The sequence below is a fragment of the Lycorma delicatula genome, chromosome 10 (genome assembly GCF_047948215.1).
Source record: "Lycorma delicatula isolate Av1 chromosome 10, ASM4794821v1, whole genome shotgun sequence".
NCBI classification, from domain to species: domain Eukaryota; kingdom Metazoa; phylum Arthropoda; class Insecta; order Hemiptera; family Fulgoridae; genus Lycorma; species Lycorma delicatula.
In genome coordinates this window covers 5,596,009-5,609,203 of record NC_134464.1, presented here as the reverse complement: position 1 = coordinate 5,609,203, position 13,195 = coordinate 5,596,009, and the positions used below count along the sequence as shown (strand labels likewise).

Genomic DNA, 13,195 nt, shown 5'->3' with positions numbered 1-13,195 from the left:
CAAACTAAACAACCTCTCCCTAAGTTAATATGCCCCAATACCCGGCATTATTCAGGACATGCTGTTTCATCACGGGACGCTAAGGACTGGGCCAGGAGTCACACACATCTTATCAGTGGCAACAACCCGAGACCTCCTAACCACCTCCATCTGTGGACTTTCCCCTTTCCAGCCCTTCCCATGTGTTCTAGTGACTATTGTTGGAATTCCTCTCTAATCTTCTCCATGTCTCCTGTCCATTCTCCTCTATAGCGGGGTCCAAGGAACTCCCAGATGGAGGGACTCTGTTTGTGGTATTCCAGGTCAGGTAACTCACCCGAGCAGATGGTATCACCTAGGTGGAAGGTGCAAATTTGGTGTCAGTCCAATGACATTCCACCAAGTAGACAGATTCAGCAATCCCCACATTTCATCATTAGCAGCGATCCTAGGGCTCCAACTACCCTTTCCTTCCAGGCTGGCCATTCCTTCCCTGTCCTTTTGCACTACTTATCTTCACTCCTCAGAGATCTTTAACTGCAGGACCTTTCTGAACCAGCTGAAGTATGTCTGAAAAGTTGCCGAACTGAATTAAATAAAAATATAGATTTAAAGATAAATGAATTTACCCACATCAGCCATCTACATAGAACCCATCTCTAGTTATACACTTGTTGCAGCACCGCTAGAGCCCGTCAACGCTTTAGCGAAATCACTGTGGGATCGCCTAAACTGCTTGGTGTAAGCCCTTTGGATGGCTGGAATGTCATCGAAACAGTGACCTTTCATCTTCAACTTGAGTTTCAGGAACAGGAAATAGTCTGCTGGAGTCAGTTTGGGTGAACAGGGCTGGTGGGATAAGACGGTGATTTGATTTACAGCACAATAACATGTTAAAACTGTTACCATGTGTGCCGGGTCATTATCGTGTAAGAGAGTTCAGTTAACTGCCGGATTCTTGTACTCAGGCGGAATTCGACGAATGTGACGCATCACGCGTTTCATTACTTACAAATAGCATTTAGAATTCACGGTCTGACCAGTTGGGACAAATTCATGTTGAATCAGATCCTTTAAGTCGAAGAATGCAATCAACATCATTTTCACTTGTGATTTTTGCTGCCTGACTTTCGCCAGTCTTTGTGCTCCAGGACTCAACCAAGCAGTGGATTGACGCTTCGTTGCGGATCATACATGAAGCACCAGCTTTCATCCCCACTTACTATTGTTTGCAAAAAATTCGGGCTGCTGTCGGCAGTTTCAACGAAGTCTTGAGCACAAGAAAGACATACATCTGTTGGGGTTATACATTTTAAAACAAAGTACTTTATAACAGCTTAAATTAAGTGTTAACCAGTTTTTAGAAAATGTCTGAACCAGTTTGAAATACACATGTCTGAAACTTTGAAGCATGTCCTCTGAAGATCATACGTGACAAATACCATAGTCACTTGGTCATACTTGTGCAATCTCTTGTGTTAGACTGAAACTTCCAAACCAAATGTATATGCATACGTAGTTTTAAAATCAATTCTTTCAAGACCCGTATCACCTCTGCACTAATAATTTAAATATGTAATATAAATCAACTTAATCCACCTAAGTACAGAAATAAGAAAAGTCACCTTATATTTTTTTTTTTTTCTTTTCTTTATAATTTTTATGATAGTACTTTCACAGGGTCCTGCATCATCAGTCGTATATAAAATTTATATACAGTTACATATTAAACATAAAATATTAAGAGATTAAAAGATTAAAATTACATATACATATGCAAAGGCATATGAAGTCATTAAGTAAAATAAAATAAAAACATACTATAAATACTATAAATTGATTTTATAATTAAACATGAATTGATTTAAAATACAAATAAACTGATTTTTACAATTTATGTGGGGATTGTGAGATAAAATGTAATGATTGTGAAGATATTTGTATAGGTAAAACCAATAGGTTGTTTAAAGCCAGATTTTATGAACATTTTAGGTATTATTATAAAAATAAAAAACCGGGCTTTTCTTATGTTGCAGATCACCTTATAAATAATAAACATTCCATTTTTGATGTTAATACTAATTTAGAAATATTGTAAATTAAAAAAGGAAATATAAATAAAAATTTAGATATTAAAAAAAATCTTTATATATATATATAAACAAAGATTCAACTTAATCAACCTACAGTCGGATTTTGAGGGAGATATACTCATAAAAGCTGCAATAGGTAGTAGCACTTTCATAGATAATATATGAAATTTTTTTTTTTATTTATTTATTTAAATAGCACAATTATTTGGCTAGCCACATATAGAGGTTATGTTTATTATTACAGATTATATTTTTATTTTATTTTACGTAATGACTTCATATGCCTTTGCATATGTATATGTAATTTTCATCTCTTAATATTTTGTGTTTAATATGTAATTGTACACAAATTTTATATACGACTGATGATGCGGGATCCCACAAAATTACTATCGTAAAAATTATAAAGAAAGTAAAAATAAAAATAAGCTAAGACTTTTCTTATTTGTGTACTTAAGTAGATTAAGTTGATTTATATTATATTATATTATATATTATATATATACTAATGCAGTAATAATATTTATTATACAAAAAGAAACTTCTGAATCTGATAATAAAATGAATTATTGAATCTATGTTATGTAATTTACTATATTTATTTTCTTTTTTATCAGATTATCTGCTGAAGGTGATGATGAAGCTCCTACACCAAAACGAAGAAGAGAACATTACTATTGTTGTATTTGTTTAGAAGAAACACCTTTGAAGAAACTTACTAGTCCACTTGATCACAGATCATGGACTGTTCTTTATGAGGCTGCAATTGTTCGTCAGTTTGAACCTATATTAAAATTAACTGAAGATATTACTAAAGAAATTCCACCGACAGTATTATATCATCGGAATTGTAGATCAGAATTTACTCATAAGAAAACTTTGGCAAAATTAACTGAAAGCACTGTTAGTGAGTTTCAGTCCAGTGAGCTGCAAAATTCTGATCAAACTGGTGTTACTGGGTGAGTGAATTAATTATCATTAAATTGAATTTTACTTTTATTTTATTGTAATGTTCTTATTCAGCGTATTTTCTTGAGTGCTGTTGCCATTAGAGTTAGTTTTATAATTATTATTTTTCCATCTGATGATATTTCCAGTTTTTATCAGATTTTGCAGGAACCACAAAATTAATTGTAAACAAGTTGAAACCTTTACTTTTTGTAATTTTATATTAAATTCATAATTCAATTATGAATTTTTTTCAGTTCTCTAGGTCAGGCTGAATTGTTGAAAAAAGTATCTTTTACTAGCAATTTATAATTTTTCATTGTCGTATATATTTCATAATGTATAAAGCTTTTATTCTGGCATCATGTGAGAACCAACTGACCGATTGCTTTCAAATTTGTTGTATACAGTCGTGTTTTCTCAGGGAAGGTTTTAAGCTATAAATCAAAGCGTTTCCATTGGGCAATCCCTTGGATGTGAAGTTGTGAATTTATATTCATTAAAGAAAAAAAAAGATTAATCCTTTTACTTCATTATTTTTGTCACCACGGCAACAGAATAAGTTATGAATTTTTCATCGTCAAAGGTGTGTGTACTTTAGTTACCATAATTACTACTATTCTGCCTTTTATAATTTAGTTTTTTTTCAGGTTTCTATTAAGTTTCAATACTTTGTTATTTATTAACATTATTGTCACAACCATATGAGGGTAACGAACACTGTGAGGGTGTGAGAGACCAGGAGGCAGAGTTCTTTGGCTAGGCTGAAATGACGAGCGAAGCAAGCTCTGCAGTCCTGGGATAGGCCCTGTGACCCTGGGAAGCCCCGTGGTCGACCCCAGGGATCCCCTAGATCAACTCAAGGGAGCCCCTGGGTCAGCTCCAGAATGTATGTGGTCTAAGATTAGATTGTGCTTATACATCACATTGTTTATACAGTGTGTTTTTGTATAAAAACACAATCTCTCTAAAAAGGGTGGTGCAGGAAATCATCCTATATCTGTTTTGAATAGTTTATTACCTAACTTTGTTTAATTTTGTGAAAAAAAATGTGATCTCATCTAAACTTTGGTATTAGCAGATGTTGAATACTAGCTTAGTTTTGATTGCCTTTTTGTCTCTGTGATCGGTATAGTAATCCATTATTATATCCATTCTTTCTATGAACTCATTTTTCATTACTGTGGGGTAAATATGATGTTTTGTCTTGAATATTCATTTATCCTTCTCAGAACAAATACTATTGTCTAATTTAAACCAACAGTGGTGGTCTACCCGAGTAGTTTGCAGTATTAGATATTATTCACTCACAATTCTGAGATAATTCAAGGCTTTTCCAAGAGGAAGTATTAGCCTGCTCATTCTTAAATAGTTCTAAAAACTTCCTTTCTTAGGTAATAAATTAAATGTAAAAAGACCTTAAATTAAATTTGAAAAAATACCTTATTTAATAACTGTTCCTCATATTACTAAATATTTCTCCTTTTTATTTATTTTCTGTTTTTCACTGGTGGTTACTATCAATATTAAAAACGTTAAATTAGGATTGAATGTTGCATCGTTTAATTTTTTTTTTTTTTGTCTTCAGTCATTTGACTGGTTTGATGCAGCTCTCCAAGATTCCCTATCTAGTGCTAGTCGTTTCATTTCACTATACCCTCTACATCATACATCCCTAACAATTTGTTTTACATATTCCAAACGTGGCTTGCTTACACAATTTTTTCCTTCTACCTGTCCTTCCAATATTAAAGCGACTATTCCAGGATGGCGTAGTATGTGGCCTATAATTCTGTCTCTTCTTTTAACTATATTTTTCCAAATGCTTCTTTCTTCATCTATTTGCCGCAATACCTCTTCATTTGTCACTTTATCCACCCATCTGATTTTTAACATTCTCCTATAGCACCACATTTCAAAAGCTTCTAATCTTTTCTTCTCAGATACTCCGATTGTCCAAGTTTCACTTCCATATAAAGCAACACTCCAAACATACACTTTCAAAAATCTTTTCCTGACATTTAAATTAATTTTTGATGTAAACAAATTATATTTCTTATTGAAGGCTCGTTTAGCTTGTGCTATTCGGCATTTTATATCGCTCCTGCTTTGTCCATCTTTAGTAATTCTACTTCTCAAATAACAAAATTCTTCTACCTCCGTAATCTTTTCTCCTCCTATTTTTACATTCAGTGGTCCATCTTTGTTATTTCTACTACATTTCATTACTTTTGTTTTGTTCTTGTTTATTTTCATGCAATAGTTCTTGCGTAGGACTTCATCTATGCCGTTCATTGTTTCTTCTAAATCCTTTTTACTCTCGGCTAGAATTACTATATCATCAGCAAATCGTAGCATCTTTATCTTTTCACCTTGTACTGTTACTCCGAATCTAAATTGTTCTTTAACATCATTAACTGCTAGTATGTAAAGATTAAAAAGTAACGGAGATAGGGAACATCCTTGTCGGACTCCCTTTCTTATTATGGCTTCTCTCTTATGTTCTTCAATTGTTACTGTTGCTGTTTGGTTCCTGTACATGTTAGCAATTGTTCTTCTATCTCTGTACTTGAACCCTAATTTTTTTAAAATGCTGAACATTTTATTCCAGTCTACGTTATCGAATGCCTTTTCTAGGTCTATAAACGCCAAGGATGTTGGTTTGTTTTTCTTTAATCTTCCTTCTACTATTAATCTGAGGCCTAAAATTGCTTCCCTTGCCCCTATACTTTTCCTGAAACCAAATTGGTCTTCTCCTAACACTTCTTCCACTCTCCTCTCAATTCTTCTGTATAGAATTCTAGTTAAGATTTTTGATGCATGACTAGTTAAACTAATTGTTCTGTATTCTTCACATTTATCTGCCCCTGCTTTCTTTGGTATCATGACTATAACACTTTTTTTGAAGTCTGACAGAAATTCCCCTTTTTCATAAATATTACACACCAGTTTGTATAATCTATCAATCGCTTCCTCACCTGCACTGCGCAGTAATTCTACGGGTATTCCGTCTATTCCAGGAGCCTTTCTGCCATTTAAATCTTTTAATGCTCTCTTAAATTCAGATCTCAGTATTGTTTCTCCCATTTTATCCTCCTCAACTTCCTCTTCTTCCTCTATAACACCATTTTCTAATTCATTTCCTCCGTATAACTCTTCAATATATTCCACCCATCTATCGACTTATTATTCATCTATCGTTTAATTATTATTCATTAAATTCAAAGTGTTTGTATTTGTGTACTAAAAAGGAATAAATAAATATAGTATTATTTTCTTATTTAAATTTAATAATATGAATTAACTTATCATATGATTACCTGCCTTGAGACAGGTTCTTAGCACCATGTCCATATCCATTCTCCTGTATTTCCAACTAAGCCTGTTAGATATTGATAACTCCCGCTTCCTTTTAGTTCATTTCTTTTTTGTACCTGCTACTAGCATTATAATGCTTCTAGCATTATTTTAATCGGTTCTTCTCTTCACATGATGATATTTCATCGCTCTTCATATTCTAAACGTTATGATTAAGCTTGTATTCTCATTAACTCTCCTCATTACTTTGTTTCACATTGTTCATTTAATCTTCTTCGATCTCCTTCATCCTTACATTTCAAAGGTTTCCAGTCTCTTTTTTTTGGTATCATGGTCTTGTATCCACGTACAAAAGTACACTTTACTCTAGATGTTTCTTCAGCTCTTAAATCCATCTTATTATGTAACTGTTTATGTTAAATGATTCCTCGGTTGTTAATATTCGTGTTTTTATTTCATTTTCATTTTTGCAGCTTTTTACAATTAACGAGTATTGTTTTACTTGTTCAATTCTTAATTCATTTATACAGACATTTGTTGACTTGTTTTCTTCTGACTTCATTGCTTTAAGTTTCCTGATAATAAGTTAAACAAGGTTGTTGTTGGCAACACCCTTGCCCTAACCCTCTTTCTGGATCAGATTACTGAATTTGAACATCCCTTATTTTCATATCCATGTTTTGATTCTGATGCAACTTTTTAATTTTTAATATTTTGTGAATTCATCAACTAATTTTACTTTTATGTTGATTTTACAATTATTATGTTTCTATAATAATTGTACATTAAGAATTCAAAAAAGAAGAAAAATTTTTGATTATTATCATTATTATTATTATATTACACAAATAATATGGTGTTTTAATTATTGTTAAGTCTGATAAAAAAAAAACCCCCCGTATCTGTAAGAAATAGTTACAAATCATGTGATGTCACAATACTACATCGGCACATGGGATCATAATAGTATTTTTATTATTATATTAATATGTCTTATTATGCATAAATATATTTCATTTAGCTATTTTCTTAAGTTTTGCTTAATATTAAGCCTATAAGTTAACATTTAAATGATGTTAGTGTAATTAATGACAATTTTGTGTTTATTACTATTATACTTTATCGGCTTTTTGTTCTAGCTCTAAAGAGTTCACTGTAGATCAGATTGCTGAATATCAATGGCCATTACAAGGTGGTGAATTATTTATGATTCAGGAACAAATATCTACGTATTTAGGCGTTAAAAGTTTTAAACGTAAATATCCAGATATTAAAAGACGTGCTGTTGAAATGGAGGAAAGGCAATGGCTATGTGATAATGGTCTTGTCTCTGAATCTATGTGTGATTTGGGTAAGTAATTGGTAAATTTTTAATTAGTTGTGATTTTGTTCAGTTAACAGTAATATAAACTTACAATATATTTATATATATATTTTTTTTAGGTATAGTCAGAAAAATATTTATTAATAGTAATTATTAAGCAACAAAATTTTGAATATTTTTATGTGTTAACTTTAATAATTAGTTCTGAAGTGATGGCATTTATTAGAAGATGTTAGAGAAATATTTAATAACAAAATCAGTAGCACTTTCTTCTTTGGTAGTTCTTGCATTATCTAAATTTTTATGAAAATAAAAGGTTTTTAAAACATCTTGATTGACTCATGTAATACAATATCATTTAATTAATAATTCAGCAGTTGGGCGTGTGCGCATAATGAGATTTGAAATAAACATTCAAAAAACTTGCAGATGTATAATTTACTATATCCATAATAAAAAATATACAAATTTTTTTTCTTAAACATACAACTTGATTGTCTGAAGTTAGATGAATAGGATTTCTACAATCAGATGCCCTTTCTGAAACCAAGCCTAGAAAAAAAAAATATATATATGCCTAGTATTTGTTGATAACAACCTAAAATTGTGTAATTGTAAAATCTCAGTAGAGTTCAAAAACGAGGGTTGTTTAGAAAGTTTTCAGCTTTAAAAAATTTTCAAAAATATTTTAAAAAATTTTAAAGTCACCTTGCAATTTGATACTTTTACACCTCCGATTTTCCAACGTTTTGATAACTTCACTAAAATGCAATTTGTCTATCTCTGCAAAAAAGCTGTTTTCTCAGCTTTGACCTCATCATTCGAATTGGATTTTCATCCAGCAAGCCATTTTATCAGATTTCAAGAGAAGGAAGTAACAGTGGAGCCAAATCCAGCAAATACAATGGTTGTGGAAGCTCTTGGAAGCATAGATCTGGAGTTTTGCTATAACTCGAGATTTGTGTGCAGGCACAATATCGTGCTGAAAGAGCGCTTTCTTATTGGCAGATATTGACATTTAGCCTGATTAGCATTCAATTGGTCCAGTAGTGAAGTATAATATATAATACTCCCCAGTTATGGTCCTGCCCTTTTCCAGTTAGTTTATGAGCAGTGTATCATGAGAATCCTAAAAAAATTGTAAACATGATTTTTCCTGCTAATGGAATAATTTTTGCTTTCTTTGGCACACTTATACCTGCTCTAACCCGTTGTTTGGTTTCTAGCATATAAGGGGTTAATGCATATTTCAGCTACTGTTATAAAACATCAGAAAAACTCAGTAGAATCGTACTTAAATAAGTCTAAACACCCTCATGAAATGTTTGGTCAAATATGTTTTTTGTTGTCTGTTAACAAACACAGCACTATTGAGTGAAAAGCTTTTCCATATTCAAAACATCATTGAAGTGGACACACGCTTTATCAAGATGTTTGTGATGTCAGCATGCTTGTATACCTTCAGTAAGTGATCATTTAATATGCCAATGTGAGTTTTTGTGACAATTTAGTTGGTCGTAGCTGTTTTTGAAAGTTTTGAACATTTGTCGTCTTGAATGGATATACGACCATGTTTAAATTCAGCCGTCCATTTTTTACCATTAAAACAAATGGGAAGATTCCTTTAACCCTTTCCGATCCTATTTAACATGCACATGGATTTTCCACAACAATTAATTTATGGAATGTATGTTTACGCCAATGCGTAAAGTAGGTTTTAATCCAATAATGTTTTTGTTATTATTTTAGTCAGCTGTGATTGCAATGTTTCATAAAAGCAATTTCTATTTAACCAAACTAGTCTTAACTGTTTTTGTTATCTCTAATTTTAATGTTGTCAAAGTTCCTAGAAGTCTAATTTTCTTTGTCTGCGATCACGTCATTTCTTCAACTTGTTCGTATTCAGCAATTATTTTATCAGTCTTACGTAACCCTTTTAATGGTCTGCTTGCTTATAAAATTAATCGTTTGTTATGTTCTTTCGTACCCAAACTTCCCGTTTATGCTAATTTCTTTCACCAATACTAGCACACTACCTCTTATTGTTTACACACACAATCTTCTGTCCATTGCCTAGTTTGTTTCCCCCTCTTCTCATCATGCCACTTCTTTTAGTTAAAGTGGACCTGACTTTCATGATGTATGGTTGCCTGCGATTCGCTTTCACGTTTCTCTCTCTCGTATAGTTTGGCTATTCTCATCGCCTTTGTGTTCGTACTAGATACCATAACGTATTATATACTATAACGTATAACCATAACGTGTTCGTACTAGAAGCGTTGTTTTTATGTGTTACACAATCAATATTGGACTTATACTTATTTTGATCTTACAGAAGTTAGTTACTGAAAATAAGTCACGTTGTCTTCCTCGTTTTAGTGTGGTAATACTTGGTCGCCATATCGTCTTGTTGCACTCTGTTGAAAGTGGTTCAGTTACTACAAACCAGCCAAATTTATCGAAGCAAGATCTTCCAAACTGGTTATTACAAATTTGTGATGTTCCGTATTCAATTTCTAGTAACAAAGCGTTACCTCTGTATTTTCTGATACACCACTATATATCACACCAAGGATAAACTGTATGTATATATGTGTACTTTAATCCACGAGTTCATTTTTTACAAAAAATAATGTGTAATTAAGGCAAATTAAAATTATTCATTATTTACTATATTAAACAGTTATGTTATTAGTAAAATTAGTGAAATACTCAATTAATTGTACATTATGAATTTGAAATTCAAGATTGGCTTAAAAAACCATTTCTTCATTCAAGTCTAGTCATGAAAGGTGACTTAGATAAAGGTTGTGTTATTATTTTTCATGTGTGACATCTTTTATATGTTATGACAACTATTATTAATAATATTCTGGTTGTTCATTAAAAGTCAGTTGCTGAGGGTAAATTACGTTCTTACTTGAAATGTTTTTAAATACTGACTCTATCATTTAATTTAACTGGTTAAGAGCAAAGATTAACTCTTATTTATTCATGAACTTAATTCTTATTACTTTTCTTAAATTAATCTAAAGAAAATAACCCCTGAAGTGAAGTTATGATTTTGGACTTCTTTGTAATTAATATTGTGATTTGATCTAGTAATATTTATTGCTTTTGTATTCCATCTTGTAGTTTGAATAATAATGTATTTAGTTAATTAAACTGTTTTTAGACTAGTATTTAATACAAAAGATTTTCAAAATGATTTTTTGAAAAATGTATATTTATGTATTTGTCATTTAGTATTATAATTGATATGTTGATTCAGCTGATATTCCTTGTATAAATACTGTATAGGATTAAGTTAAGTTTATTTCGTAATTTCATTTAATTTTTTAAGTATATGATTGTAAAAAAAGGAGTTTTAAGTTCTTTTGTTTTCAGGCTATGTTAAATGGTAGATTTTCAATATTAGCCTATATGCAGTTTATTTGTGTGATAATTGAAGTCCAATTTCTTTTGGCAAATACGAGCTATGTGTCATTTTGTTTTTGCTAATTTTACCCAACAATATAAGTACAACTTTTACGTTCTTGCTTTTATTTTGTTTCCAATGTTCTGTTGTTATTGTTGTATCGTAAAACTATCTTAATTAAATATACATTGATTTTTATGTCTTTAAACATTTTTTTAATGTGGTACTTTTTAAAGCACTTATCCAGGGGGAAGACCTGGTTTTCTGTCACTTGTTTTATAAAAAAAATTAGTTTCTCTTCTTTCCCATTCACTGCCCTGTTGCTGCATATGGCGCAGCCATATGGCAAATGAGGTTTGCCATCTAGTATTTTTTCTTCATCAAAAGAAGAAAATCTGCCTCATTTTTTACCAGTTTTATTTCTTATGTCTCCCACTAATTGCTGAATGATGGCTTTTCTAAATTTTATGTGGATGCATTCTTTTGTACCCTCTTTTCCTTAAGATCTAATTTATATAACGTGAAACTATTCACAACCGATACCTCAACAAGCTAAAAAAAAGTTTATTACACCACTTCACAGTTTTTCGTGTAAAGGTGCATGTTCCACAGTATGTACATCACACAGTATGTTTGTATATCCCATAGTATGTCTCATAGCCAAGACTTGATGCACTTGTAATTTAAGTTATTCTTTTGTCAGTAGATTAAAAACTATTAGTCCAAATGCAGCAGTCTGAATTGTTCGCACAATTCCAGCGGTATAAATGTTCAGTTTTCTTAATGCTAAAGCTAAATTGTAAGTCATATAGAAACAATCAGTAACAACATGAAAGTCGGTGCCATCTGAATTTTGTAGTAAGGTCTGAGTTAGCTGTATAACTATTCTGGCAGTGAAAGGAAGGTCTGACCTGACTAAACTTTCTGTTGTATGTTTACCATAATAAGGATGCGACATATCCAGTAGCTTAATCAGAAAGACATTAAATACAAAGTCCCTATTTCGCAGGCTTCATCAGATTGTAACACTTCCACTGCATTCTTCCCTTGTACCCTAAAGTGCTTTCATCAATAGCCATGTTGTAGGATGATATGAATAGCTGTCTACATTTATCAATGTATTCACTAATATTTCTTATTTTATTGCACCTAAGTCTAGTACGCTGGAGACTAGGCTCAGGAGAAGTCAAGTGTAGACACCAGAATAACTGGAAAAAATCTTTCTCTAGTGAATGCATATTTAAAAAATTGATATTGGTGTAACCAGTTTTCAGAAAAATAATCAGTAAGTTCGGGTTTTGGATCAGTTCCCATGTTTAAAATAACTCCTACTAAAGCTTTCAGTTCTTTGAATTTTTGTTTTTACGTATTTATTTGTAGCATTTACAATTTCTAATGACAATTCATCGGTAAAAAATAATTGGAATTATCCTAATTCATTTAGCGGTCTATTATTTAGGCCTAAGTAAAATTTTAGTATAAAAGTAAATTGGAATTTTTGTAGATTAGGATCATTAACCGTATAGTTTGACCGTGCACATTCAACAAGGTTAGAACTATTATCAACTTTCACATTATTTATATTTGAATGGTAATTATCATCATTTGAAATACTAAAATTATCCTCTGGCACATTTACTTTATCGCTAAATAAATCATCACTATCAAACGCATAATTACTAATCTCATCTCATCTGGTACATGTGAGATTATTGCACCGGAATAATCCGGAACTGGAAGTCATCTTTGTTGTCTATGAATACACAGCTGACAAGTGTTGAGATTTTGGTTAGAAAAGTTGGCTTCTGGAGACATTATTTTGCCAACAAACATGTAAAGAGCAAGCATATAGAGACATCTATTGGTATGAAGTGATACTATTAGAAAATATTCAATGGGTAACTTAAAAGAGCTATACTGAGCATTGTGTAACAGCCGTCGGCAGGTAGTTGACAATGGATCTGTATGGGAAAATAGCAGATTTGGCTGACAGCTGACATTGGACCAGCAAAGGTTAAAGTAGAATGTAAAGCTTTTTGTATGTACCGAAAAAATTCTGAAACCTTTTGAGTTTTCCCATCTTTTGAAACAAAATACTTTGCAATAGCTCAAAGT

General features: G+C 31.7%; 1 protein-coding gene across 8 annotated transcripts in view; it reads left to right on the top strand.

The window, feature by feature from the left end:
- Nucleotides 1-13,195, top strand: part of e(y)3 (PHD finger protein enhancer of yellow 3) — a 117,874-nt gene that overhangs the window by 31,527 nt on the left and 73,152 nt on the right. For all 8 annotated transcript variants that reach the window (XM_075377242.1, XM_075377241.1, XM_075377238.1 and 5 more), the window contains 2 exons: nucleotides 2,690-3,031; nucleotides 7,478-7,689. In XM_075377242.1, the coding sequence (XP_075233357.1) occupies nucleotides 2,690-3,031; nucleotides 7,478-7,689 (554 nt within the window). The remainder of the gene's footprint in view (nucleotides 1-2,689; nucleotides 3,032-7,477; nucleotides 7,690-13,195) is intronic.